The 27,633-nt window shown below is 38.8% G+C and overlaps 1 protein-coding gene across 2 annotated transcripts in view; it reads left to right on the forward strand.

Annotated features, from left to right (window-relative positions):
* The window catches only part of SUMF1 (sulfatase modifying factor 1), a 111,432-nt gene that overhangs the window by 63,991 nt on the left and 19,808 nt on the right, over nt 1–27,633 (forward strand). For both annotated transcript variants that reach the window (XM_003927127.3, XM_074404873.1), the window contains exon 7: nt 1,533–1,646. In XM_003927127.3, the coding sequence (XP_003927176.1) occupies nt 1,533–1,646 (114 nt within the window). The remainder of the gene's footprint in view (nt 1–1,532; nt 1,647–27,633) is intronic.

The following is a 27,633-nucleotide window of genomic DNA, read 5'->3' on the forward strand; positions in this document are numbered from 1 at the left end:
TTCCTATTCCTTCCAGCTATTACTTTACCATGCTTTTTTTTGATCATCTCCAGATTCTTCAAAAAGTAATTTATGCCTGCAGCCTCTTCTTTCTCTTTTGAACTCTGAGCCCCATTCAAAATCTGCCCAGACAACTCTACTTTTGTAAAGGAAAATGCCTTTAGCCAGAAATTTCTTCCTCTTGTGAATTTCTCTGACATTTTATTTCCCTCTCTTACCCCACTTATCCCATTCTGCCTTTCAGAATTGGATTTTGAGTTTCGGGTATATATTTTTTTCTCCCTTATTAAACTAGATGAGGTCATTCATTATTTGTCATTGAAGCACTCCCCGCCTTTAGTCACTGTGCTTGGAATTACTGAATGAACCAATGAATAATTACTGCTGTTTCCATAATGATTGCTGATTTTGGAAGCAGTGTGGTGAGAATTTTCAGCTTTCCAACTCATCCAGATTAAGTTCTTTTCACAGTAGCTTCGTGACTTTGATTGGAGTGCTCCGAATTGCGGAAGCATCAGATGCTTCCATATTCATGTGTAGATGTCAAACCATCTGAAGCCACATGGAATGAATTTTACTTTATTCATTCCTTCCATCTTGCTTCATTTAGTATGGCAAAAGCATGGACTTACAAAAAGATTTTTAAAACCCCCCAAATTACTTGATATGTATATATTTTTTTCATTTTAAAAATGAAATGTTCCTTAATGTTTGAGAAGTTCCATTTTAAGAAGTTGGGAGAAACAGTAAGTCATTAAGCCAGCAAAACTGTTCTGCATTTACTATTGTTTCAGTGAAAGTTTTTTTTTTTTTTCTCTTGCCCTCCCCCCTTTTATAAAAACTCTACATTTTGGTCCTGTATTTGTGACAGTATTATGTGGCAGACTGTCTGACTTGCCTTTGAAATGTATAATTTTCTGCTGAAGAATGCATACAGTTTGCCCCAGACTTCAGATTTCAGAGACTAAAAATCCTCTATTACAAATACACTTGATAATGAATTCACACAAATAAATCCCCTTAAGTTTTGAGGCTTCAGATGATGAGTTGGTGGAAACTTGTGGAGAAGACAGAGCTGACTGATTTGGGGTCTCTTGGTGCTAAAAGACATTTGTGTGGCCAGGAACGCTGAACTCTGATGACAAGACTCATATTGGATCCAACGGGATTTTCCTGTGAATGATTTTGAAAGTCTTAAGTATCATCTATTCTCCCCCTACTCACCCAGTGTTTGATATAAATGTTTGATTTATGGTAATATTAAGTCACTCTGTTAGGAATAATTTCTCTGACTTTCATACCATTTAATAGGAACTCTCTTTAGGTTTCTAAATCCCTCTAAGAACTCAAAGCCAAAAAAAAAAAAAATGCCTTTTGCTTTGTCTTTATGTTGGCCAAATTATACTTTGACTATTAGAATAAAAATCAATATTCATACTCTGAAATTAAAGCTCTTGTTGTATTTCTGCACTAAAGACGTTTTCTAAACCAGGTGGATAGTTTGACAGTGTTTTTCCTTTCTTTATTTTTAGGTTGATGCCTTTCCTCCCAATGGTTATGGCTTATACAACATAGTGGGGAATGCGTGGGAATGGACTTCAGACTGGTGGACTGTTTATCATTCTGTTGAAGAAACACTTAACCCAGTGAGTATTATTTGCAGAGCCTGTATCTTGGAATGGTAGCATCTGTCCTCTGGGCAGTTTGCAACCAGACTTTCATGTGTTTCCAAGAGTTATTTACATACTCTGTAAATTAATATTGGGATTTCCCCAAAGTGACGTTAAGCACATGTTTCTTATTTCAACCTTAGAGCATTTTGTAAAAATGTCTGTGAGTATCTCACCTGCTCCTGGAATGTGATGGTGATAACTACTTGAGGAAATCTGCCTATAACTTTAGAAATTACATTCAGTCTCGTAAGTTTGATCAAAGCATGATATATAAGTAACTATAAAGTTCATTACTGTTTTATTATTAACTGTTAAGGTCTGCTAGATGGTATTTATTATGCATCTAGTGTCTGAGTTCTGATGGGTTGAAATTTTGATTCAGCAGCATTGTTTGGAGAGAATGAGAAAGGGTGTTATCTGGTTAAATGTTGAAGCAGGAAGTTGTGTCATTTAGTGATTAAATCCTGAACCTCTTAGTATGTCAGGCCAATGCATCATACACTTTGGTAACAAAAGACAACTGTGTTTGTCTAAGTTTTACTTATTATGGCATGTGAAAAATGTTGAATGCAAATAGTATACTACCCTGCCTCTAAAACCAAACTACCCAGCAGAATATGTAAAAATTGAGACACTATATGGGCGTGTGTGTGCTTCTTTTAAAAAGAACATCTCTGAATATTTTTTTATGGTGTGAACAGATTGGGGGAAAAGCATCATGCAAAAATCCCATCTCCAGCAAAGTAGTCATTCATAAGTCAGTTCCAAGAATGTATATTTATAACCAAACTAGCTAGACTGGATACTTGATATGCTTAATTTTAAACTGGAACCTTTTGATAAGGCTCAAAGGGTAACGATAAAGAAAATTAATTCTTCAATATCTTCTCAGTGTAGGATTATGGAGCAATTGAAGACATAGACTCTGCCTGAGGCTAATTTTTCAGAATATGGAAGTAAAGTTGTTTGATATGCTTAATTTTTCTTCACAGAATAACATGTAGGCTGCTCATGAATAATCTAGAGAAACAGATCTTTTTTTGGGGGGGTACAGATAAAAAAGCTGAGTTCTTCAGAAACTCTCATCCCTCCTCAGTGTCTTTTACTTTCTGGCAGGGCTGGTGGAAGTAGTGGTCAAAATGAGAATATGGTTGTAAAATTCTAGGTGGGTTTGTGGTTGGGAGATGCCATTTTCTACTGGCAAGATGTGACTTGGCATTTGCTGTCAGAATCAGAAATAGAATTTTTTTCTTCTCGGATAAAAGCATCTGCATGCTTGGAAGGGGGTGTGCAAGGCCTTAGAATGCTGGCAAGTTGTGAATGTATCTATCTGACCATCTGGTGTGGAGCTGAGTGCTTGTTAGCTTTCAGTTTTAGAGTTACTTGTGTTTCTTCTAAGGATTTACAGAAAAATCCACATTTTTCTTTTCACCAATCCCAGACTTTATCCTGGATGTTGCCCTTGCACTAATGAAATTGTTCCCAATTTAGGTTTCTCTTTGTCCCAGTGACTTCCTTTGCTTCCTCATTTGACTGGGATATAATTTAACAGTTTTGAGAACTAAACCCCAAATCCTTGGACAATTCATACTCCATAATTCAGGTCTTTACAGCTTTTCTTTATTGCCAGCAGACAAGCCAAGATCATCCCTCATCTAGGTTACTGCAGCAGCCTCCCAGAGGGCTCCCTGCCTTTCCTTTCTTTGCTATATTGCAACTCGACTGATCTATGTAGAGAGCAAGTCACATGCAGTTACTCCCGTGTTTAAAATCCTTTAATGCCTCATTATCTGAAGAATAAAGTATAAATTATTTTTTAAAAACTTATTTTATCTTTTTGTTGTTGTTGTTATTATTATTTTCTGGAGGGAGACAGAGTTGCACATGATCCCCTAGGCTGGAGTGCAGTGGCTCCTTATCAACTTACTGCAGCCTCTGTCTCCCACGTTCAAGTGATTCTCATGCCTCAGCATTCCAAGAAACTGGGATTACGGGTGCTTGTCACCATGGTCAGCTGATTTTTGTATTTTTAGTAGAAACAGGGTTTCGCCATGTTAGCCAGACTAATCCGTTAACTCCTGACCTTAGGCCCACCTTGGCTTCCAAAAGTTCTGGGTTTACAGGCGTAAGCCACCATACTTGGTCTTATTACTTTTATTTTTAATTTTTGTGGAGATGGGGTCTTGCTCCATTACAGAGACTGATCTCAAACTCCTGGCCTCAAGCAATCCTCCTGCCTTGGCTTCCCAAAGTGCTGGGATTAGAGATGTGGGACACTGTGCCTGTTAGATTTATGCCTATAAATTCCTGAACATGACTTTTGAAGGCTAAAATAATTTAACCCTTGCTGATCTCTCTAGCCACATCTTTTTTCTAAACAATCATGAAATGTTACAGAAATTCAAAATAGTACAGAAAATAGTGTAATAGATAACTCTGTACCTACCACATAGATTTAACATATGTTAACAGTTTACTGTTTACTTTTTCTCTTTTTTAGCCAAAGAAAAAGAACAAAAACTGTTCTTCTCATCAGTGTTTGATATTGTCAGTATGTTTTATTTAAGCTGCTCTGGTCAGTATGCAGGGTTGTTTCACTGTGTTTTTCAGTCATCATTTTTAAAGTTTGTCTGATAACTCTAATATCTGGTACCACGTTGATCTGTTTCATGGCTTTCGGTCACATCTTGTTTTCTCCCAATGCCTGGTTAGTTTTGACTGAGTATCAGACATTTGATAAATTGTGGAGGTTATTTGAGATCTAGATAGTGTGATGTGTCTCTGGAGAGGATTTACCTTTGCTTCTAGAAACTGCTATTTCAGATTAGCTTCAATCTAGTCAGGAATTGAGATTATTTGAAGCAGAGCTTCAGTCCTTATAAGGGCCATTCTATTTCCATTTCCCCCTGGTTATAGTTCTTCAGGGTGCTAACCAAAAGTCTAAGGGTTTTACTATAGATCCTCCACCTCGGAGGGCCTTGACCTCCAGTTTTTTGTTTCCTCAGGCTGTGAGTCTATTGAAAGTTCTGCTCAGCTTCTCAGCCTTCCGTCTGCCATTTAAAGCAACAGTTCACCTTACCTCTCTGGGATTTGAGCCCTGCAATTCTTCACAGCTGTGGTAGTTCTCATTTAGTCTGGTTAATTCCTATTTCTCTTTGAGATCTTAATTTATTTGCTTTTCTTCCCTAATGGACTGTGTATCTCTAGTGCTTAGCAAAGAACCTACATATAATTATTGACCCTACAATAATGCCAATTCCAGATATCTGGAATCGGGGGAGTTTGATGACTGTCCAGACTCCAGATGTTTCATAAGCAGAGGCTGGTTAGAAGAGACATTTTCAGGGAAAGTTAACAAAAATATCTACCTGGTTAGTAAATATTTCAATTCAGGAACTGACCTCTTCTGTTTTGTATTTTTGTTAGTTCTATGACTAACTTATAATGGCAAACAATTTTAAAGCTTCTTTGGAGAGCTTGGGAATAGTCAGTGCCCTGTATGCAAAGGCTATTCAGGAAGTACCTTTTTCTTATTCAGTGATTTCCAGGGAGCAAAAGTTAATCATTAGTTTTTATTTTATTGGGCAGTCATTTATGGCAAAAGCAGGTTGTGGAAACAGCCATGTGTGCTTTGTACACATCTAAGGGAAGATGAGGTATTTGGCCATGTGAAGTAAGGGTCAGCTTGGTGTTAGCTGTGCATGTGTGTGTGTGTGTGTGTGTGTGTCCCTTGTGTGTGTCCTGTGGAGATGGCACATTAAGATAGCATCATTCCCCTCCTCACAGACACAATCTAGTATATGGCCAGATGTATTTTAACCAAATAGTAATGTGGTTTTTGAAAATGTGGTTTGTGGTTATTTACTTTTCAGTTGCCTAAGTCTGAGACCGATATTAATTTGTGGCACTATGTAATGCTTTCAGTTAAAAGAATATGTAGCGCTTATATAACATTCTAATTTCCCACATCTGCATACTCACTTTCAGTACCAAAGTCCCATGCTGACTTGTTGAGCTGATGACGTGACAGGATGGAGCGATCTGTGAGATCCTTCCCTTTCTGTTAGCGACACAGTTGTATTAAGGCAGCTTCTTTTTCTTGGGGAAAGAACTCTAATTTTGTTTTTGTTTTGTTTTACTTGAGACAGAGGCTCGCTTTGTCACCCAGGATGGAGTGCAATCGTGGCTCACGGCAACCTCCGCCTCCTAGGTTCAAGCAGTTCTCCTACCTCAGCCTCCTGAGTAGCTGGCATTACAGGCGCCCATGCCACCATGCCTGGCTAATTTTTTTGTATTTTTAGTTTAATAGAGACGGGGTTTTGCCATATTTGCCAGGCTAGTCTTGAACGCCTGACCTCTGGTGATCCACCCGCTCCGCCTCCCAAAGTGCTGGGATTACAGGTGTGAGCCACTACGCCCAGCTATCAGGGAAAGAAGTCTAATTTTGGAATTAATGAAAATAACTTGGATTATAGCTCTGCCACTTAATATTAAAGGACTGCTGCTAAATTTAGACTATATCTTCAGTTTCCTTGTCTACAAATTGGAAATAATTATACGGGATGAAATTGTGTGAAATTTAATTTGTCACTGTGTATGAAATACTTTGTATCATTCTACTTCCAGAGGACTGTTGTTATTTTACTGTTTTTGTTTATATTATGTTTTGACTATCTAATTATAATATTGCTTACTTCCATCAGCAGAATTAATGAGGAACATTGGCCTTTAGAAGCATAGGGGAAAGAAGGAAAAAAAGCAGAGGGGAAGAAAATGATATTTATAATTAATGATTGCTGATATTGCCCTAACACTTACCTTTTGTTGGCTTCTCACATACTCCTCCTCTCAATGAAAACTTTGCTCATGCTTCTTGGATCATCAAAGTCAGTGGGATCAAAGTTTTCTAAAATGTATTCCTCCTCTGAATGAATCTCTGCTACTTACCAAATTTTAGCCAGAAATTCAGTTTGTTTTGTTTCTGTTAATGTGGCATTTGATTGTCTAGTAGATTGTATAGCTGTAGACATTTTGGGAAGTGTCTTCTGTTTCTCAGGGTTGCTTTGATGTGTGGAATTGACCTGGGATATGCTAGTTACAGTGCTCATGTCTGTAATCCCAGCACTCTGGGAGGCTGAGGTGGGAGGATTGCTGGAGCTCGGGAGTTCAAGACCAGCCTGGGCAACACGGCAAAATCTTATCTTTGTAAAAAATACAAAAAGTTAGCTGGGCATGGTGGCACATGCGTGTAGTCCCAGCTCCTCAGGAGACTGAGGAGGGAGGATGGCTTGAGCTTGGAAGGTGGAGGTTGCAGTGAGCTAAGATCACGTAACTGCATTCTAGCTTGGGCAACAGAGCCAGACCTGGTCTCAAAAAATTAAAACAAACAAAATACACACACACACAAATAGAATTGACCTGGGATAAGCCCTCCTTGTCTGTCCTCCGTGGTATGCAGCGGCCACTCCTCTGAGCTCTTGCCTTTCCACACATAGCACATTAAGTACATTTGGGGCACATACCAGTCCCCTGGCCAGAGGTTAGCGTGTATGTTCGTGCTTGCAGATGCCACACTTGCTGACTCCACTCAGATACTTCTTTGCCATTGCAAGACAGGACTTAGGGCTTGAACTCAACAGTATTTTTGTCAATCCTCTAAACTCCACACTTTGTTCCTCTTCCCCATGATCTTCTGGCCTCTCAGCACTGTGTCTCAGTGTGCAACAGAAAAATGAGAGTGTTACTTACCTCCTGATCCTCCTCCACCCAGGCAATGAGACTGTCAGTTTCTCAGTCAGGCAAAAAACAGTAAATATCACATCATCCTAGCCAGGCGCGGTGGCTCAAGCCTGTAATCCCAGCACTTTGGGAGGCTGAGGCGGGTGGATCACGAGGTCAGGAGATCGAGACCATCCAGGTCAATACGATGAAATCCCATCTCTACTAAAAATACAAAAAACTAGCTGGGCATGGTGGCGCATGCCTGTAATCCCAGCTACTCAGGAGGTTGAGGCAGGAGAATTGCCTGAACCCAGGAGGCGGAGGTTGTGGTGAGCCGAGATTGCACCATTGCACTCCAGCCTGGGTAGCAAGAGCGAAACTCCGTCTCAAAAAAAAAAAAAAATAACATCATCCTTTTCCTTAGTTAAGACTTTCATACTCATTGACTGTCCCATCAACAGCCTCATCATTTGAAGCAAGCATTCATTGAATACCTAGTATGTGCTGGGGGCTGGGGGAGGAAATTTATTGAGAAGTTTTCCCTGCCATAAGGCCTTCACTCACATATTTTTTGTTTTGTTTTGTTTCCTTGAGATGGAGTGTTCATGTTGCCCAGGCTGGAGCTGGTGTTAGCTCACTGCAATTTCCACCTTCTGGGTTCAAGCAATTCTCCTGCCTCAGCTTCAGGAGGTGCATGTGCCATGTGCCACCATGCCCGGCTAATTTTATGTTTTTAGTAGAGATGTGGTTTCACTGTATTCATCAGGCTGGTCTCAAACTCCTGACCTCAGGTGATCCACCAGCCTCAGACTCCCAAAGTACTAGGATTACAGGTGTGAGCCACCACACCTGGGTCCTCACATGTTTTTAATCCAGACATTCTGGGGACATGAATAAATCAGTTTGATGGAGAACTAACCTAGTGTTCAAAATGAAAAAAAGCCTGAAAGTGATAATGAAGTTCAGCTGATAATAAATTTAATGCAGCTGCAGGTTATACATAGTAAATGCCAAGGGGAAAGCAAGGTGATCAAAATATCAGCCTTTTGGGACTATGTTTAGGAAAACAGTTTTATCTCCTTCTCCCTAGTGGAAGATGAATGTCTTCTGGGGGGAGTACTAATGTTTACCCATTGTTATTTTTCATTGTGGATCAGTTGCAAGCTTCTTCATCCCATATAATAGAACCATTGAGAAGTGGAAATAAACTTGAATGTATGGTTCGGATATTTAGATCCTGTAGACACATTTCCAAATACGTTATCCAAACATATGCTTCTTGCTTGAAAAGAGCGAATTCTAATTCCAGTTACTATTTGGATGATGGTAGAAATACTGTTTGTTTCCACTTTGGGACAAAATTACCCCCAGAGCCTCACGTTACAACTACTGATTCTTCCTGAGCAAAGAGAGCGGAACACCAAAATGTATCATGGCCTCCTTAGTTTGGAGGATCAGTGGATCTTAAAGGTGGGAAGTGGAAAACCTCCTCTAACCTCTCCGCCATTAGAAATTCCTTCTTTGATACCCCTGACAACTGTAGTCCTATAGCCTCTTGCTAAAAACTTCTTGGTGAACAAGAACTCTCCAACACTTGGGGCAACTTACTGCATTATCAGATGTTGTCACTAAAGGTGACCACCTCAGATCCTCCCTGAAGTGTCAGCTCAATGGCCCTCATTCTGCCATGGCCAAGAACAAGAACATATCTTCCTCTGCCTTGTACATAAAAGCTCTTCAGATATCTAAGGACAGTCATAGTGTCTTCCCTGCCCACCTGGGATAACAGGGTTTGCAATTCAGGGCAACCCAGTTACATTCCTCTGAATAACAGGAGTTGGGGGAAAATGTCCCTTTTTCTAAATGGACACCCAGAATTATACACAGTATTCTGGACGTTGTCTGGTAGATGCACATATAAAAGTGGGGCTCTCCCTTTTTTATTCATTCTGTCTCATTGGGCCTCAGATTTCGTCAGTAGTTAAGAGTTTGTTTAGTGGATGCCAGTCAAGCTGGGTTTGAATCACAGTTATAGGGATAACTGTGGCTTGCCAGGTATGTGATCCTGTGCAAGTCACTTAACTGCTCGGAGACTCAGTTTACTTCTTTCTTAAATGGGGATGAAGATTCCTACTTCATAGAGTTGTAAGTAAGTGAGAGAATGTAACAAGGTGCTTAGCACAATGTTTGGCAAATAGCATGTAAGACATGGTAGCTTCCATCCTAATTGCTGCTAGTGCCATACTACCACTACTATGGTTACTACTGTTACCATGAGTAGTAGCTGCAGTAGTAACAGGAAGAACCATACATCACTGATGGTTCCTGTTAAGCCTGTAGCCAAATAAAATTTGCATTTTTCTCCTATGTTGATCTCAGGCTAGGTCTCCCCAAACATTGTTGATACACAGTAATTTTTTTATGTAGCCATTTTTTACATGCAGTTTTTTAAAAGTGGTTTTTAAAATTATTTTCAATTTTTGTTCTATATTTACGTTTTGAAACTTAATGCAATGCCTAATTAATCTCGCCATGAGATTTCATTTTGTTACGGGTTTTAACCTTGAGAGACAGCTGATAGAAATCACTGTGGCTCTCAGTGCTGTCATCAATGGTGGTAACTCTCCCTTCCAACTTCTTATAACCAACAGATTTGGCTGTTTTTAAGTTGTTGTTGTAGTATGAATGGGACAGGGACCAAGGCAAAGTCCTGTAGCACTGGAGTCAGCCTACATTTCCTAAGTATCTACTGTAGTATGGGGCTGTATCTGCTCTTGGGATACAGGGATGTGTAACACAGATCCTGCTGTTAGGAAGCTTCTAGTTTGTCAAAGAAAGATTGAGTGCCAATCAGATGAATCAAGATGCACTCTGATTAGATTTGTTATGGATATGATTGAGGGGGTGCCTAGATGTCCTCTCTGTTATCCACCAGTTGGAGCTGTGAAGGCTTCTTGGAGGAGGTGCCCTTAGAAAGGATGGCAGCAATTGGTGAGGTCATTATGATAGGTCCATGGAACCCAAAGATAAAGAAGACAGGGTCCAGCCTTTTGAGGAATTCAGTAAGTGGAGAAAGGATTTACTTCCTTCTTTCTTTCCCCACTTCTTTTCTTTTAGTTTCTTAAGTAAATGCCTAATCAGTGCCCTGAGCCATAGCTGCCCTCCGCTTGCCCTTCAGTCCTGAAGCATGATGGCTTTTCTATACCCAAAGTAAATGCAGTGAGAGGGGTGCATGTGTGTGCCTGCACTTTTTTCTTCTTGTTTTCCTGTGTCATGTTTTCCTGCTTCTTCTGGGAGCAGTAGAGCTGTTTTAAGAACTTCCTTTAGATTACCAGCTAGGGGCTTGGGAGTGTGACTTGTAATTGTCTTCCTTACTTTGGTGTGCTCAAGAAAGAGGCTTTTCTTAGTCATCTTTTCACAATGTATCACACTGTGGGGAAGGGAGAGCCATAGGCTGTAAGATTGGGATGGCAGCAGTTCAGCAAGATGGGTTGGGGTTATAACAGAAACGTTAAAAGAGCAGAGAGTTTGCTAATGTGGTTATTCATCTCTCTCAGTAAAGTTCTTTCTGCTGCACTGAATAACAGAGCCATGGTTAAGTGATGAAAGTGAGGTCAGTCGCTTGGCTTTCCAGCTGAGATTTAGCTTTAAAATGTTGTGGGGCCCTAGGTGAGTCATGTCACCCTTATAGGCTTAGTGTTTCATCTGAAAGTTGTGCTGAGAATGTAACAAGTCACTCCTAAGGCTACAGTAAATCTGGGCAACTGCCCTTGGGTGTGCTGCTGGCTTAGAAAGTAGGCAATGATGGAAGCTGCAGCTGACAGTAACATGGTTAAGAGGTTGGTTTTAAAATGATTTCAACCTAGGTCCCCATCGCAGCTCTGCCATCTTGGGGCCAGCAGGTGAAATCCTTTGCTTCTGTTTCCTTGTCTATAAAATGGAGTAATAATAAGATTCAATAATACTGAGCTGTTCTGAGGATTAAAAAGAGAGGTTAACTCACTGTGCTCACCACACAGCAAGCACTTGGTGAATGAGAGATTATGGTTTCTAAGCACCTCTCAGTTGGAACATCTCCCTTTGGAAAATTCTTTCCCCTTCAGCATTGCCTCTTGTTGCTTAGTAGACTGGATTATGTTCTTTTTCCTTTTTTAAATAGCATTTTGAGCACCTTCTCTGTGCTACTGGCAAACATAAACATCACACAGTCCTTGCCTCCAGAGAATTCCTAATGGTGGTTTTTCATCATTTCCATGGTAATAGGCACTTTTGCTCCACTGATGCTTAGGAAGCCAGAACCAAAGCGCAGGTTTTTGGATTCCTTTCAATCAAAAGATTGTTTATTCCTTCCCTGTACTTTTCTTCACCTGGAAAGGCCATGGGGAAATTTCAGGGTGAGGGCTTGAAAGCCTGTGTTTCTTGGTTCCCTTAGTTGCACCCACAGCTGACAGACAATGTCTAAGCAGCTTTTCAGGGCAGAGGAGGCATACTCTGGGAATTCCAGGTAGAATTAGGCCCCCAGTTTGGGTCAGTTGCTTAAGAATTTTAATCTCTTCTCTTGATGTGGTTTGAGGTAATTAAGAGCAGAAATATAGGCTCTTGGCTGGGTGTGGTAGCTCACACCTATATTCTCAGCACTTTGGGAGGGCAAAGTGGGAGGATCACATGAGGTCAGGAGATCGAGACCAGCCTGGCCAACACGGTGAAACTCCGTTTCTACTAAAACATACAAAAATTAGCTGGGTGTGGTAGCATGTGCCTGTGGTCCCAGCTACCCGGGAGACTGAGGTACAAGAATTGCTTGAAGCCAGGAGGCGAAGGTTACAGCTCTCTGAGATCATGCTACTGCAGCACTTCAGCCTGGATAACAGAGCAAGATGAAAGAAAGAAAGAGAGAAAGAGGGAGAGAGGGAGAGAGACGAAAAAAAGAAGGAAGGAAAGAGAGGAGAGGAGGAGGGAGGGAGGAGAAAGAAAAGAAAAGAAAAGAAAGGAAATTTAGGTATTGTTTTGAGGGATAGACCCTTTGCCTGGCTTGGCATCCTGTCTTCCACCTCTGTGGGTCTTCCTTTCCATCTTCTTCATGACCTGGGACCTCCCTGGACAGGTGTTTTTTCCTTGGTAATGAATTTCAGTAAACTCCCAATGTTCCCACACTGTCTCAGCCTGTGATTTCTGCTTAATATTTTCAGCTAGGGCTCTGTCTCGTCACTCTTGACTGTAAGCAAAGATTAATACACATGTGTATTCCAACTCACAGAATAATACTCTTCTTTACATTTTCTCACAGACAGCAGTCCATATTCATAAACAGTTTTCCCACAGTACTCCTGAGTCACCACAGATGGTTTGGGGAGGAAGAGTGGTCTCCATCAACTTAAAGGTGGCCCCAAGCCCTTCCCCACTGTAGCTTTATAGATTTTTAGTGTGAAATGTGTTTCAGGTTAAAAGAAGATGTATGCCTTAGACCCTGCATCCCTGTGTAATAGTCTTGACTTTAACCTCAGACTGCTGTGCTTCTAGAGTGAAAAAACTGAGGATTGAGGAGTGAAGTCAACATGCTTAAGCTTTGCATTTATATGGGGCTTTTCTCCACTGAAGAGCTCAAAGTGCTCACGCATGCGTTTCCCACCACCTCCCTGCACCCTCTTGTTCTCATATCCTCAAAATATTCCTGATTATGCAAAAGGAGATGTGGTCTTGGACTCATTTTTCATGGCATGGAGCTCTAGAGGTTTTGACTTTGGCCCAGATGTTGAACTTGATTTGCAGTCAGGATTAAATCCCAGATCTTCTGATTCCTGGACTTGTTAATGTTTACGGGATTCCAGATGTTATTTCAAATACAAAACATGAAAGGCTACTTATTTCCTTGTAGTAATGTTTTGTCACAAGGCACATATGTTAAACCAGGCATCTTAAGACTTGTTATAAATATAAAGATAATTTAAGAGATGAGAATTGCTGTATCATACAGTGGCTTCTTCCACAAGCAAGAGGGAGGCAGTGAATTTTTCCTATGGTTCTTGATGTCTTGACATTTTAAATCAGTTTCTTGTCCTTCTTGCCTTCCTAACCTCTCATTTTCATTAAATTATTTTTAAAAATTATTGATTTGGCAGGCTAGTTTTTGTATCTGACGTCTGACTTGTTAATGAGTTGTAAAGTTAAATAGTGCCATTTCTCATTCCTATAGCTTACTTTTAGTGACTTCCCCATGTCATAGTATGACTCATTTGTTCTTTCCCTAAGGATCTGGAAATAAAACCAGGTTATTAAGAAGAGAAAATAGAATAGTTGAATTTTCTGTTTTTTTTTTGTTACCAGATTATACTGTGATTTTTTTTCATGTGAATGTGTGGATGCATTTTTAATATAGGAATATGCATATCCACACAGAGAAGTTTTATGTAAGTGTATACCTTTATCCATTCAGCAAAATTTATTGGCAAGCTCCTGAATGCCAGATTTGTGTGCTGGGCTCTGGGAATCTAACAGACACAATCCTCTTTTCTTGAGGATCTTGCAGATGTTAAGAGAACAAGCAAACCCACCTCAGTGGATTTATGTACATATACGTTTATTTCTTTAAATGTATATGTATGTTATTAAGGAGGAAGTGTATCATGATGGTTAAAAGCATGCAGTTTTGGAGTGGGACCTGGATTTAAGTCATAGCTCACCCACCTACGAGCTGAATAACCTGGAGCAAGTTATTTAACCTTTCACCCAGCTTCCTCATCTGTGAGGAAATAGTAATACCCTTTATGGGGTTATTGAAGGTTTCAAGGAGATGCTACAGAGAAAATGTCTATTGTAGAGGCTGTCATGTAGTAAACGTTTGATATATGTTGATTATGACTATTATGTTTTATGTATAATGACAATTTGAATGAAATAAGCTAGCAAGCTATGAAATTATACCTTACTCTGAAATCTAATCCATGGAAGACATTTTTTTTTTTTTGGACCTTTTTAGGGATGTGTAAAGGAGATAGGCCATCTGGTAGCATGCAGTTATATAAATAACACTTCTTTCCATGGACAGTCTCCACTTTATACTCAGTAAAGGAAGTAAACGTGGCATCTAATCAAGCAGCAGAACATACAGAATTGGGCACTTAGCACTCATCCACTTTCAAAACGTCCAAATAAAATCATGAAAGTCTTCAAGTGGTTCTCTGAAAATAATGTTTAACCAAAAATGCCATTTGGTGTAAACTAATTGCTTTAGTCTCTCATAACTTGCTAATAAATTGTCACTGAAGAACACAGAAGATTGTGAGAATAAAAGAATGTGATAGATCCATAGTGAGACTAAACCGTGTCTATTTTTCTCACTTCAAGTGATACTTAGAACCATATGTGGCCTTGCACTCAGAACTGACAGTTTTATACAGTTATTCTAAGAAATGTAAGTGATTGATTCTGGAGCAAATCTTTCAGTGAATATAGTCTGTACCCTGTATTGTTAGTGGTTTGGTTTTAGTTGACCTAGAAGTCGCCTTTGCATTTAGGATGATGCCACTATATAACATGCATTGTTTAGGATAAAATAAACTGGTTTCTCTATACTTTAGATCTAATCCTTCTGAAATTGGATAGAGTAGGCATGTTCTTTTATGATGCATATTAGTGTATTACACTTTCTGAAGTTAAAGAACTACCTGCATTATTAGGAAACAAATTCCATCTAGCTCTTTGCTGCCTGTATTCCATCTTTCAGTCTACCACTACTAACAGATGACGAGAAAGTTTCTTCTTTGTTGCAGAAATCTAATGTGTTACATGCTTTCTCTTAATAGTTGCTTCTTCTGTGTTTAGTTGACTGGTTTTCAGCACATAGATGCTTTATAGCCTTGTGTTTCACAGTTATAATAATTCTTGCCTCTTAAACAGAGCATATGTATCTACCATTATATAGGTCAGATAATTAACCAATTTCCTGAGGCCTCACTCTTCCTTCTATTCTCTCTCCTTCCTGTTTGGCAATGGGGAGAGAGGCTGTAAAACTTGAGGCCCTTGAGTGAGGCACCTCAAAGAAGATTGTAGTTGCTTATCTCACACCTCAGCAAGAAACTATGGAAAGTTTCCTAGATAAAGTGAATTTGGGATGGAGAAGCTCCAAGAAGGAAGGATCTGGACATGTGTCCACCAGCTCACATTGAATGGTGGGGAAAGGAGGACCTTACAAGATCTCTAGAGGAGCACAAATGAGGGCACTCAGGCCAGGAGGGAAGGGACAGGCTGAGACTAGATACTGGTACTACAACCACCTTGGCCTGTGCGTTGGATCCTCTGGTAACGCCTCTTGCCTGGGCTCATCTTGTGGAGTCTCTGCAGATTTTTTAGCAGATACTTTCTACTTGCAATCTCTTGTGAGACTTTTTATTGTGTGCTTTTATGGCCTTGTCAAACTTGTGAACTATAGAGAGGTTTGTGTGTCTGAAACTGTAATAGTTGAATGATTTATTTGAAAAATGTGATAGTCTGTGACTTAGTTCAGAAGGGGCACATGGCAGAATGACCAACCATGAGGCTGAAGCTAGACGTCCTGGCCTTCAGCCTGGCTCCTCGCTTACTAGCTGAGTGACCTTGGACACACTATTCAACTTCTCTGTTCCTTAGTTCTTTATCTGTAAAATAAGGTTAATGACTGTGTGCACAAACATTCCTGGTTTATATATGTGCCTGGTACAAGTGTTGATAGTGCTCCCTTTCAATCTCTAAAATATCCTTATTTGGATGATCAATTATATGTCTGCCATACTAATAAGAGAATCTGTATCAAAAATTTGTTGGGAAGACAGAAAATATAGAAAACAATACCTAGTTGTAAGGTGCTCAGTAAATATTAGCTGCTATTGTTTATTTATATGCTATTTGTTTTACATGTAGATGGGTATTTTAAATATCTGATTTCATGTATTACTCCAGGAGCAAGAATTGTTACCATAGACTTTGGGCTCTGAAAGTGACTTATTTTATTGGAAAATGAGGAGCCACCGTGGTGTGAGCAAGTGTAATACAATTTCAAACATTCTCTTCCTTTCTAACCTGGTGTGGGTGAACCAATAGCATGGAAGAAATGACTGTTTTCATTCATTTCACTAAAATGGTAATCACCTCACTGGCATTCTGGTTTTACAGAAAAAGTACAGTGGAGGTTGTTAATTTGGTTCCTTTGTCTTACTGTGCTACTCTTTGCAATTCGATCTTTAGTTTTCTTTCTTTACCTTTCTTTGGGGCTCACCTTTTCCTCTCCTTATGCAGGAGAGGCTAACGCTAGTTGCAATCCCTTCTTCATTGGTCCTTGTTTCTGGGGATAAATAAACATAATTCAGAAAACTTTATTTGAAGTAATTGTTTCATCTGCTCACTCTTAAAATCTTTTCTTCATATTAGACATTAAGTTAAAAAATATAAATTTTTGGCATTTTGACTTTATTTTTCATAAATATGTACCTTGGGTAGAGATGTTGCTGAACCTAGAAGATACTCGATCTGATTAGGTACAGGGATGGGGTAAGCCTGCAGGTGCCCTGGTGTGATGAACTTTGACTCCTGGTTGTCTCACTTGCTATCTGTATGATCTTGGTGTTGCTATTTATTTCATCTCTCTGAGCTTCAGTATTCTTCAACCTTAAAATGAAAAGAATGATGCTTCCCGGTTTCCAGGCTGATTATGAGGGTGAAATGCAATGATGAGAATTAGTATACTCTTAGCAAGAAGATGGTATGGTAATTAACAGCATTGTCAGTCATTTTAAATTCTAGATACTTGAAAGCAAAGAGTTCCTTCTCTAAAGATGGTCGAGGTGATTGAAAGAGACTTCTTTTAGAGGCAGATGAACAGAGGCTATGTCTCTGATGATAAAAATGTTTTGATACGGGTTTCATACAGGAGAAGCTAGTGCTCTTCACCACAGAGCTAAATTCACACCTGCCAAGGACCTGGACAACTAAAGGAGGGCATACGGTCAGGGAGAAGCATTTGCAGCCCTGCCTGAAGCCCTTGTATGAGTCTTCTGAGAATAGAAACACTGTGGCTATTGCTACTCTTCTGTCTTCCAGATCACTCAGTAAATGTCTTTTGTAGCACATCCTAACCAGAAACATAAAGGGAAGAGAATTCTGGGAAATGAGGTTCAGTCTAGCCAAGTTGACACATTACATGTTAACAATTATCCAGTCTAGGATAGGGAAAATGTGGTACATATACACCATGGAATATTACGCAGCCATCAAAAACGATGAGTTTGCGTCCTTTGTAGGGACATGGATGAACCTGGAAACCATCATTCTCAGCAAACTGACACAAGAGCAGAAAATCAAACACCACATGTTCTTACTCGTAGGCGGGTGTTGAACGATGAGAACACATGGACACAGGGAGGGGAGCACTACACACTGGGGTCCGTTGGGGGGAAATGGGGGAGGGACGGGGAGGTGGGGAGGTGGGAAGAGATAGCATGGGGAGAAATGACAGATACAGGTGAGGGGAAGGAAGGCAGCAAACCACACTGCCGTGTGTGTACCCCTATGCAACAATCTCGCATGTTCTTCACATGTACCCCCAAACCTAAAATGCAATTTAAAAAAAAATGATTAAAAAAAACCATTATCCAGTCTAGCTTAATCTAACACTTTGAATTATTTTAAAACCAATCCCAGTTACTATATCCTTTTTTTCCTGAAAAACTTCAGTATGTGACTGGGTGCTGTGGCTCATGCCTATAATTCCAGCACTCTGGGAGGCTGAGATGGGAGGATCACTTGAGCCCAGGACTTTGAGGCCAGCCTGGGCAACATAGTGAAACACTGTCTTTACCCAAAGATTTAAAATGGTACATGTGTCTGTGGTCCCAGCTAGCTACTCAGGAGGCTGGGGTGGTAGGATTGCTTGAGCCCAGGAAATTGAGGCTGTAGTGAGTCATGATCACACCACTGCCCTCCACCCTGGATAACAGAATGAGACCCTGTCTCAAAACACACAAAAAAGCACTTCAGTATGTGACTATAAAAGCTAAATACTCTTTTTAAAAAAAATAAAAAATAAAAACCAAATTATAGTGGCATTATCAAATCTCAAAAAAAGCTAAAAATAATTTCTTGATATTATCAAATACTTAGCATTCACACTGCCTTTATTATCTCATGAATGTTTTTTCTGTAATTGGCTTGTTGAGAATCAGGATCCTAATAAGTTCTGTTCTTGTTAGGATCCTAATTACATTTGGTTTGGTTCTTACTTTGGTAATTGGAGTGTAAGAGGTCAAGTGATTCACTAATACAGAAAACAGGTACAAAACTAAACAAAATTGTAGAGAAAAAAACCACGCATGCGCAACCATTGGAAACTGGAAATCCACCAAAGGGAGGTGAAAAATTGAGAAGTGTTGATTCTTGAGAAACTTCTATAGCTTTGGGCAAGAATGGGTGAGAATATATGGCATTCTTGCTTGGAACTGATTGCATATCCTCTTCCAGTCACAATCTATCATTAAAACAAAAAACAAATAGGCCAGGCATGGTGGCTCACTTCTGTAATACCAGTACTTTGGGAGGCTGAGGTGGGATGATCACTTGAGTCCAGAAATTCAAGATCAACGTGGTCAATATAGTGAGATGTTGTCTCTGCAAAAAAATTAAAAATTAGCTGAGTGTGGTGGTATATGCCTGTGGTCCCGGCTTCTCAGGAGGCTGAGGTGGGAGGATCGTTTGAGCCCAGGAGGTCAAGACTGCAGTGAGCTATGACTGTACCACTGCATTGTAGCCTGGGTGACAGAGGGAGACCCTGTCTCCAAAAATAAAAAATGTAATTGCCATTTCCAGACTGGTGACGAAAACCAAAGCCTTGTAGCCAAAGATAGGCTTGATTCAGGGTAGAGGATGGGGGCACTGAAAGCCTGTGGCTTTGTCAGCTAAAAAAGCAGACTCATGTTAGAATATTTTGGGAAATCCTGCAGCTTGACTAGCCCACAGTAGCAGTTGTGATTTGGGATGGGTGGTAGACCAGCCAGAAATCTAACAGGGAGATCGTGCAAGTGAGAGAGACATTAAAGGTGTGAAATAAGCTTTTCTAGGCTTTCTGGGAAACTAAACATAAGTGGGGAAGACCCAAGAAAGCCCAGCAAAAAGTAAAAGCCAGAGAGACTTGAGATGACTGCCACTTTGAATGCTGTTCCTCAATCCATACACCTTGGTTAGTGAAGGGTGGAAGCCCAGTGGGTTCAAGGTGTCCAAGATAGCCTCTGTCTAAATTACTGGTCAGCTGTTCAAGTATGCAACACAAATATGACCTCAGTAGAATTGAAAAACAATCTAAACAAAGACATCAGTGGGTACAGACCATGGGGAATGAGATTCTGTAGTTTATATTCAGGTAAGTTACCAAAACAAAGCAAAAACCTTCAGAAAAACAGAGTAATCAAGAGTTGCTGTTATGTATATATGTGTGCGCATGCTCTCTGTCTCTCTCTCTCTCTCTCTCTCTATATATATATATATATATATATATATATATATACCTGTGTGTATACATATATATGTATACACACACATATATCTGAACATAAAAACATTTAGGATTATATGTGTAATCTTAAATTATATGTATATTATATATATATGTATATGTATATATATATATATGAGGAATGAGATTCTGCAGTTTATATTCAGGTAAGTTACCAAAACAAAACAAAAACCTTCAGAAAAATAGAGTAATCAAGCGTTGCTGTTATGTATATATGTGTGCACACGCTCTCTCTCTCTCTATGTGTGTGTGTGTGTGTGTGTGTGTGTACATACATCTGAACATAAAAACATTTAAGATTATATGTGTAATCTTATTACGTTTTTCTGTAATTGGCCTGTTGAGAATCTTTAATGTCCAGTTTTCAGCTAAAATGTAATAAACATGCAGACTAACAAGAAAGTATGACCCATACTCAAGAAGAGGAGTATTTAAATTGAAGCTGACCCAGTAGGTCCAAATGCTAGATTTAACAAAGACTTCGAAATAGCTATTATGATTATATTTAAAGAACTGAAGGAAAGTACATTTGAAGAGTTGCTATAAAATATGCCAACTGTGAGTCAACAAATAGAGAATCAAATGGAAATTATAAAAAAGAACTAAGTAGAATTTCTAGAATTGAAAAGTATACTACTAACTGAAATGAAAAATTCCTTAGTTGAACTCAAGAGCACATTAGAAATGGTAGAAGAAAGAGTCAGTGATCCTGAAGGTAGATCAAGAGAAAGTAACCAGGACGAGTGCAGTGGGTCACACATAGAATCCTAGCATTTTGGGAGGCTGAGGCAAGTGGATTGCTTGAGCCCAGGAGTTTGAGACCAGCCTGTGCAATATGGAAAAACCACATCTCTACAAAAAGTAAAAAATTAGCCAGGTGTGGTGGTGTACACCTGTAATCTTGAGAGGCTGAGGTGGCAGGATCACCTGAACCTAGGGAAGTTGAGGCTCCAGTGAACCGAGATCACACCACTGCACTCCAGCCTGTGTGACAGAGCAAGACCCTGTCTCAAAAAAAGAAAAAAATGAATTAATCTAAACCGAAGAGCAGAGAGGGCTGGGCATGGTGGCTCATGCCTGTAATCCCAGTACTTTTGGAGGCTATGGCAGGTAGATCACTGGAGGCCAGGAGTTCGAGATCAGCCTGGGCAACATGGCGAAACCTGTATCTACAGAAATTTAAAAAACTAGGTGTCATTCTATGCAGCTGTAATTCCAGCTACTCAGGAGGCTTAGGTGGAAAGATTCCCTGGACCCAGGAGTTGAGGCTGCAGTGAGCCAAGATCATGCCACTACACTCCAGCCTGGGTGACAGAGTGAGATCCTGTCTCAAAATAAATAAATACATAAAAATTTAAAAAGCAGAAAAAAATTCAGAGAAAATTCAACAGAGCCCTGTGCAACAACATCATGTGTCCCAACATAATTTTAGCACATGTGCAATGGGACTCGCAAATGGAGAGGAGCAAAAGGGACAAAAAGTTTAAAGAAAATCTGAAAACTTCCCAAATTTGATGAAGATTATCTGTAGGTCCAAGAAGCTCAGTGAACCTCAATTAGGATAAACCACAAAAAGAAACACACCTAGACAAATCATATTCTCACTGTTGAAAGACAAAATCTTGAATATAACAAGAGGAAAACAATTCATAACATACAGGACAACAGTAATGTGATTAATGTCTGATTTCTGATCAGAAACAATGGAGACCAGAGAATGATGGTGTGACATAATCAAAGAGCAGAAAGGGAAAAACAAACAAACCTGTCAACTAAGAATTCCACATCCAGGAGAATAATTCTTCAATACTGAAGGTGAAGGAGTTTTGACTCATGGTTCTAGAAAGATGGAGTAGATGTACATTTTCCTAAATACAACTAAAATTCTGGACACCACATAAAAGAAATATAAACAGACCATGGAAAGTTAAAAGAAATCAGAGTGTCTGAAGACCTCAGAATCCTAGAAATGACATTATGGTGAACCCAGCAGTTCCAGATCAGCTTGGGCAACATGTCAAAACCTGGTCTCTAAAAAAAAAAAATACAAAAATTAGCCAGGTATCATGGTATGTGCCTGCAGTCCCAGCTACTCAGAAGACTTAGGTGGAAAGGTTCCCTGGGCTCAGGAAGTCGAGGCTGCAGTGAGCTAAGATCAGGCCACTGCACTCCAGCCTGGGTGAAAGAGTGAGACCCTGTCTCATATATTTCCTTTTTGCCCCTTATATCCCAGACTTGGAGCTAAAGAAGCAAGCAACTCAGAAATGCTAACAGGTACAGACAAAGTCTCAACAAAAGCCTTCTCTCTGTAGTCAAAGGAGCAAGTAGGAAACAGGCAGGCTAACAATACAGAAAGCTTTTAGACAGTAACGACTTTGTCTAAACACCAAAAGAAAAAACTGTCCAGCAAAGGCTGAGTGGGGAGCCTAGACCTTTACCCTCACGAGGCTGCATTTAGACACCAAAGAAGGCCAAGTAGGTAGCCAGGTGTTTCATATTATTTAGTAGTAAAGAGGTTACCCCAACCTTGCTGTAACAACAAGGTGGGGAACCAAAGCTTCCACCCCCATCTAGTAGTAATGAGGGGTCCCTTCTGAGTTGTTAATGGAAGCTGAGCTGGGAACCTGAACTTCTACTTCTGCCTGGCAGTAACAGGATCACACCCCCTCTCTTCCCCTGCCAGGGTGGTATTAGAGAAAGCCAGCTAAAATAGAGTATTTAAATAAGATCCAGAATCTTGTAACGTAATAAGAACATGTCAGGGTTTAAGTTGAAAAGTCACTTGCCATTCCAAGAACCAGGAAGATATCAAAGTAAATTTAAATAGACAGCAGATGCCCACACTGAGATGACAGAGATGTTAGACTTAACCATCAAAGATTTTAAAGAAGCCATGGGGAAAAGAAAAGAAATCAATGAGCAACTATGATCACACATGAAACAAATGAAAAAATTGAAAACTTCAGCAAAGAAATAGAAAATATAAGAAGAACCAAATGCAAATTTTAGAACTGAAAATAGAAAAATCAAACCAAAATGCTCAGTTTATGGGCTCAACAGCAGTATGGAAGGCATAGAGGGGGAAAAATCAGTGAACTGTAAACTAGAACAAAAGAAATTATCCAATTTGAACAATGAAAAGAAAATAGTAAACAAAGAAATGTTGAGAGCCACTAGGATCTACATGATTATAACAGAAGATCTTAATTTATGTATTGAGAATCCCAGAGGAGAAAAGAAAGAAGACATCACAGAAAGTGTACTTGACAAAGTAATGGCTGAAAACATCTCCAGTTTGGCAAGAGACTTAAACCCACAGATTCAAGGAGCTAAGCAAGGGTAATTCCAAAGAAATCTACACAAAGACACTGTTATAATTAAACTTCTGAACACTGAAGACGAAACTTTTAAAGCAGCCAGAAAAAATGACACCTATAGGGAAAAAAAATTTTTTTTGAAGTGGATTTCCAATTGGAGACCATGAGTGCCAGAGGAAATGACATGGTGTTTTTTAAGTGCTGAAAGAAAAGTACTGTTAACCCAGAATCCTTATCTAGTGAAGTATCTTTTTGGAATAAGGAGAAATCAAGACATTCTCAGATAAAGGCAAGCTAAGAATTTGTTGCTAGCCAGCCTATCCTAAAAGAATGGCTAAAAGAGTTTTCTTAAACAGAAAGAAAATGATTAAAGAAGGAACCTTTGAAAATCAGACTAGAAGAACGAACATGGTAGGCCAAAATAAGAGTACATACAATAGGCTTTCTTTCTCTGGAGTTTTCTAAATTTTATTTGACAGTTGCAACAAATTATAACATTGTCTGATATGGCTCTAAATGTATTTAGAGGAAACATTTAATATGATTATATTATAAACAAGCAGAGCTAAAGGGATTTAAAGAGAGTTATGGTTTTGATATTTCACTGGAACTGTTAAAATGACATGAGTAGACTGATACATTTATGACTATACATACACTCACGAGTAGGGTGATATGTTTATGAATATAAATACACCTTTTAGCAGCCACTAAAGAAGCTACATAAAGAGGTACACTCAAAAGCACAGTAGGTTAATAAAAGTGGAAATTCTTTTTTAAAAGTTTGGGTAACCCACAGGAAGTCAGAAAAAGTAAAACAGACAAAAAAAGAAAAACACCAAAGAGAACAGACAGAAAACCAAAAATAAAATGGCAGACTTAAGTCATGACGTATCAATAATTATATTAAAAGTACATGGCTTAAATATATCAATTAAAAACATAGATTGGCTTAGCAGATTAAAAACCAACCCAATTACCTGCTGTCTGCAAGAAACTTCAAATATAATGATATAAGCAAGTTGACAACAAAATGATTGGAAAGGATATATTATGTAAACATTAATCAAAGAAAAGTCAGAGTAGCTATATTCATATCATGTAAAGCAGACTTCAAAGCAAAGAAAATTATCAGAGTCGAGAAAGAACATATATAATGATAAAATGGTTAATCCATCAAGAGGACATAGTAATACTGTGTATGCCCCAGTGAATGGAGCTGAAACATATGAGGCAAAAACTAATAAAATTAGAAGGAGAAGTAGACTAGGCCACAATTTTAGTACCACTCGTTTCTCAATAATTGATGGTACGATTAGATAGAAGGTCAGCAAGGATTTAGAACTCAGCAATACCATCAACCAAAGGATCTGATCAAGATTTCTAGCACAGTCTACCCTATAACAGCGGAATACCCTTTTTTTTCAGGTACACATGGAACATATACCAAGACAAACCAAATCCTGTGCCATCAGGTGAACCTCGACTAATTTAAAAAATTTTTTTAATTAGTCGAGGTTCACCTGATGGCACAGGATATGGTGACATACAGAGTGTGTTCTCTAACCACAATAGAATCAAACTAGAAATTAGTAACAGAAATATAATAGGAAAATCCCTGAACACATGGAAACTATAAAACATGCTTCTAAATAATCTTTAGGTCACAGGGGAAGTCCAAAAGTGAATCAAACAATGCATTGAACTGAATGAAAATGAAACATATCAAAATTTGTGGGATTTAGTTAAAGCAGTGCTAAGAGGGAAATTTACAGAACTGCCTGTGACCATTAGAGAAGAGAAAAAGTTCAAAATCAGTGTTTTAACTCAAGAACCCAGCAAAAAGGAAACCAAACCCAAAGCAAGCAAAAGGAAGGAAATAATAACAACAGAAATCAATGAAATAGAAAACAGAAAAACACGTAGAGAAAAATCAGTGAAATGAAGAGCTGGGTCTTCGAAAATATTTATAAAACTGACAGACCTCTAGCAAGACTGAAAAAGCGAAAAGAAAATACCCAAATTACTAATATGATAAATGAAACAGGCTATCAATACAAACTCTGTAGACATCAAAAGGATAATGAGGGAATACGGTGAACATCCGTATACACATAAATGTGACCACTTAGGTGAGGAACAGCACTTCCTCAAAAAATTCAAACTATCACAGTTCACCCAGTATTAAATAGGAAATTTGAATAGTCCTCTAACTATTAAGGAAATAGAATTAGAAATTTTAAAACCTCTCAAGAAACAAATCTCCAGGCCCAAATGGATTCATTGAAGAATTTTACTAGACATTTAAAGAAGAATCAACACCAATTCTACACAATTTCTTATAGAAAATGGAAAGAAGGGAACACTTTCTAATCATTTTATAAAGTTGGTACTGCCTTGATCCCCAGACCCAAAGCAGTAAATAAAGATTCCTGCAGGTCAACATCCCTCATAAACATAGACACAAAAATTCCCAACAAAATGTTAGCAAATAGAATTCATCACTATGTTTTTTAAAATGTGATAATTGAGGTTTATTCCAGCAGTGAAATCTGGTTAAATATTTAAAAATCAGTCAATGTAATCTACCATAATAAGATGCTAAAGAAGAAGAAGAAAATGACATTATTATATCAGTGCAGAAAAAGCATTAACAAACTTCAACACTCATTTATGACAAAAATTCTCAGGAAAATAGCAATACAGAGATTTTCTCAAACTTAATAAAGAGCATCTACAAAAAACTGTGTATCTGTCATTATACTTAATGGTAAAAGACCAAGTGCTGTCCCACTAATAGCAGGAAAAAGATAAGTATGTCTGTTTCCTGAACTCTTATTCAACATAGTTCTGGGGTTTCTAGCCAGTAAAATAAGGTAAGAAATGGAAATTCTTACCATTTCCATTTCTTACCTTATTCTACTGGCTAGAAATTCTTACAGATCAGCGATGAAGAAATAAAACAGTCCCTATTTGGAGATATATGACTGTTTGTTTACATAGAAAGTCCCAAGGAAACTACCAAAATTTTCTTAAAACTAATATATCAGTTTATAAAGTTTTTAAGACACAAGATAAACATACAAAAATCAAGCGTATTTTTGTAGACTAACAACAAACATGTGGACATTGAAATTTAAAATACAGTACATTGACAGTTACCAAAACCAAATGAAATGTTTATATGTAAACCTAATAAAATGTGTATAGTACATGCATGCTAAAAGCTGTGCAGCACTAATGAAAGAAATAACTGAATAAATGAAGAGACAATGCTCACGAATTGCAAAAGTCAGCCTAGTAAAGATATCAGTTCTTCTCCCAATTGTTTAATGCAGGCGTCCCCAAACTATGACCCGTGGGCCGCATGCGGCCCCCTGAGGCCATTTTTCCGGCCCCCTACCGCACTTCAGGAAGGGGTACCCCTTTCATTGGTGGTCAGTGAGAGGAGCACAGTATGTGGTGGCCCTCCAATGGTCTGAGGGACAGTGTACTGGCCCCCTGTGTAAAAAGTTTGGGGATGCCTGGTTTAATGTAATTCCTGTCAAAATCCCAGCAACATTTTGTATAGATATTGACATGATTATTATGAAATATATATGGAAAGGCAAAGTAACTAGAATTGCTAAAAACAATTTAGAAAAATAATAATGTGAGAGGCACCAATCTACCCAATTTGAAAACTAACTAAATAGCTATAGTAATCAAGACAATTTGACGTAGGTAGAGGGATATGCTTATAGAGCAGTGGAACAAAATAGAGAATCCAGAAATAGACCCACACATATATGATGCCCAACTGAGTTTTGACAAAGTTGCCAAAGCAATTTAATGAAGGAAAGAAAGCCTTATCAACATATGGTGCTGGAACAATTGGACATCTGTAGACAGAAAATTAACCTCTACCTTAGTCTCACACCTTACACAAAAGTTAACTCAAAATGAATCACAGGAGTTAAAATTTAAACTAAAAAACTCTAAAACCTTTAGGAAAAGCACAAGAGAAAACCTGGGATCTAGAGTTAGACAAAGATGTATAGACTTGACACCAAAAAGCATGATCACCCACACGTGGAAAAGTAAATTAAGTTGGACTTTATAAAAATTAGAACTTTTTTTCTGTGAAAGATCCTGTTAAGAGCTACAGAGTGGGAGAAATTATTTGCAACCTGTATATCTGACAAAAGCTACATATATTTATAATATATAAAAAATTCAACACTTACCGGTGAAACAAACAATCCAATTAGAACACGAGTGAAGGATATGAAGAGACACTTCACAGAAGATACAAAGATGGCATCTGAGCACATGAAAAGATGCTCAACATATTAGCCACTGGAGAAATACAATTTAAAACCATAATGAGACACCACTACACACCTGT

This window comes from Saimiri boliviensis, chromosome 8 (assembly GCF_048565385.1).
Source record: "Saimiri boliviensis isolate mSaiBol1 chromosome 8, mSaiBol1.pri, whole genome shotgun sequence".
In the NCBI taxonomy this organism is placed as follows: Eukaryota; Metazoa; Chordata; class Mammalia; order Primates; family Cebidae; genus Saimiri; species Saimiri boliviensis.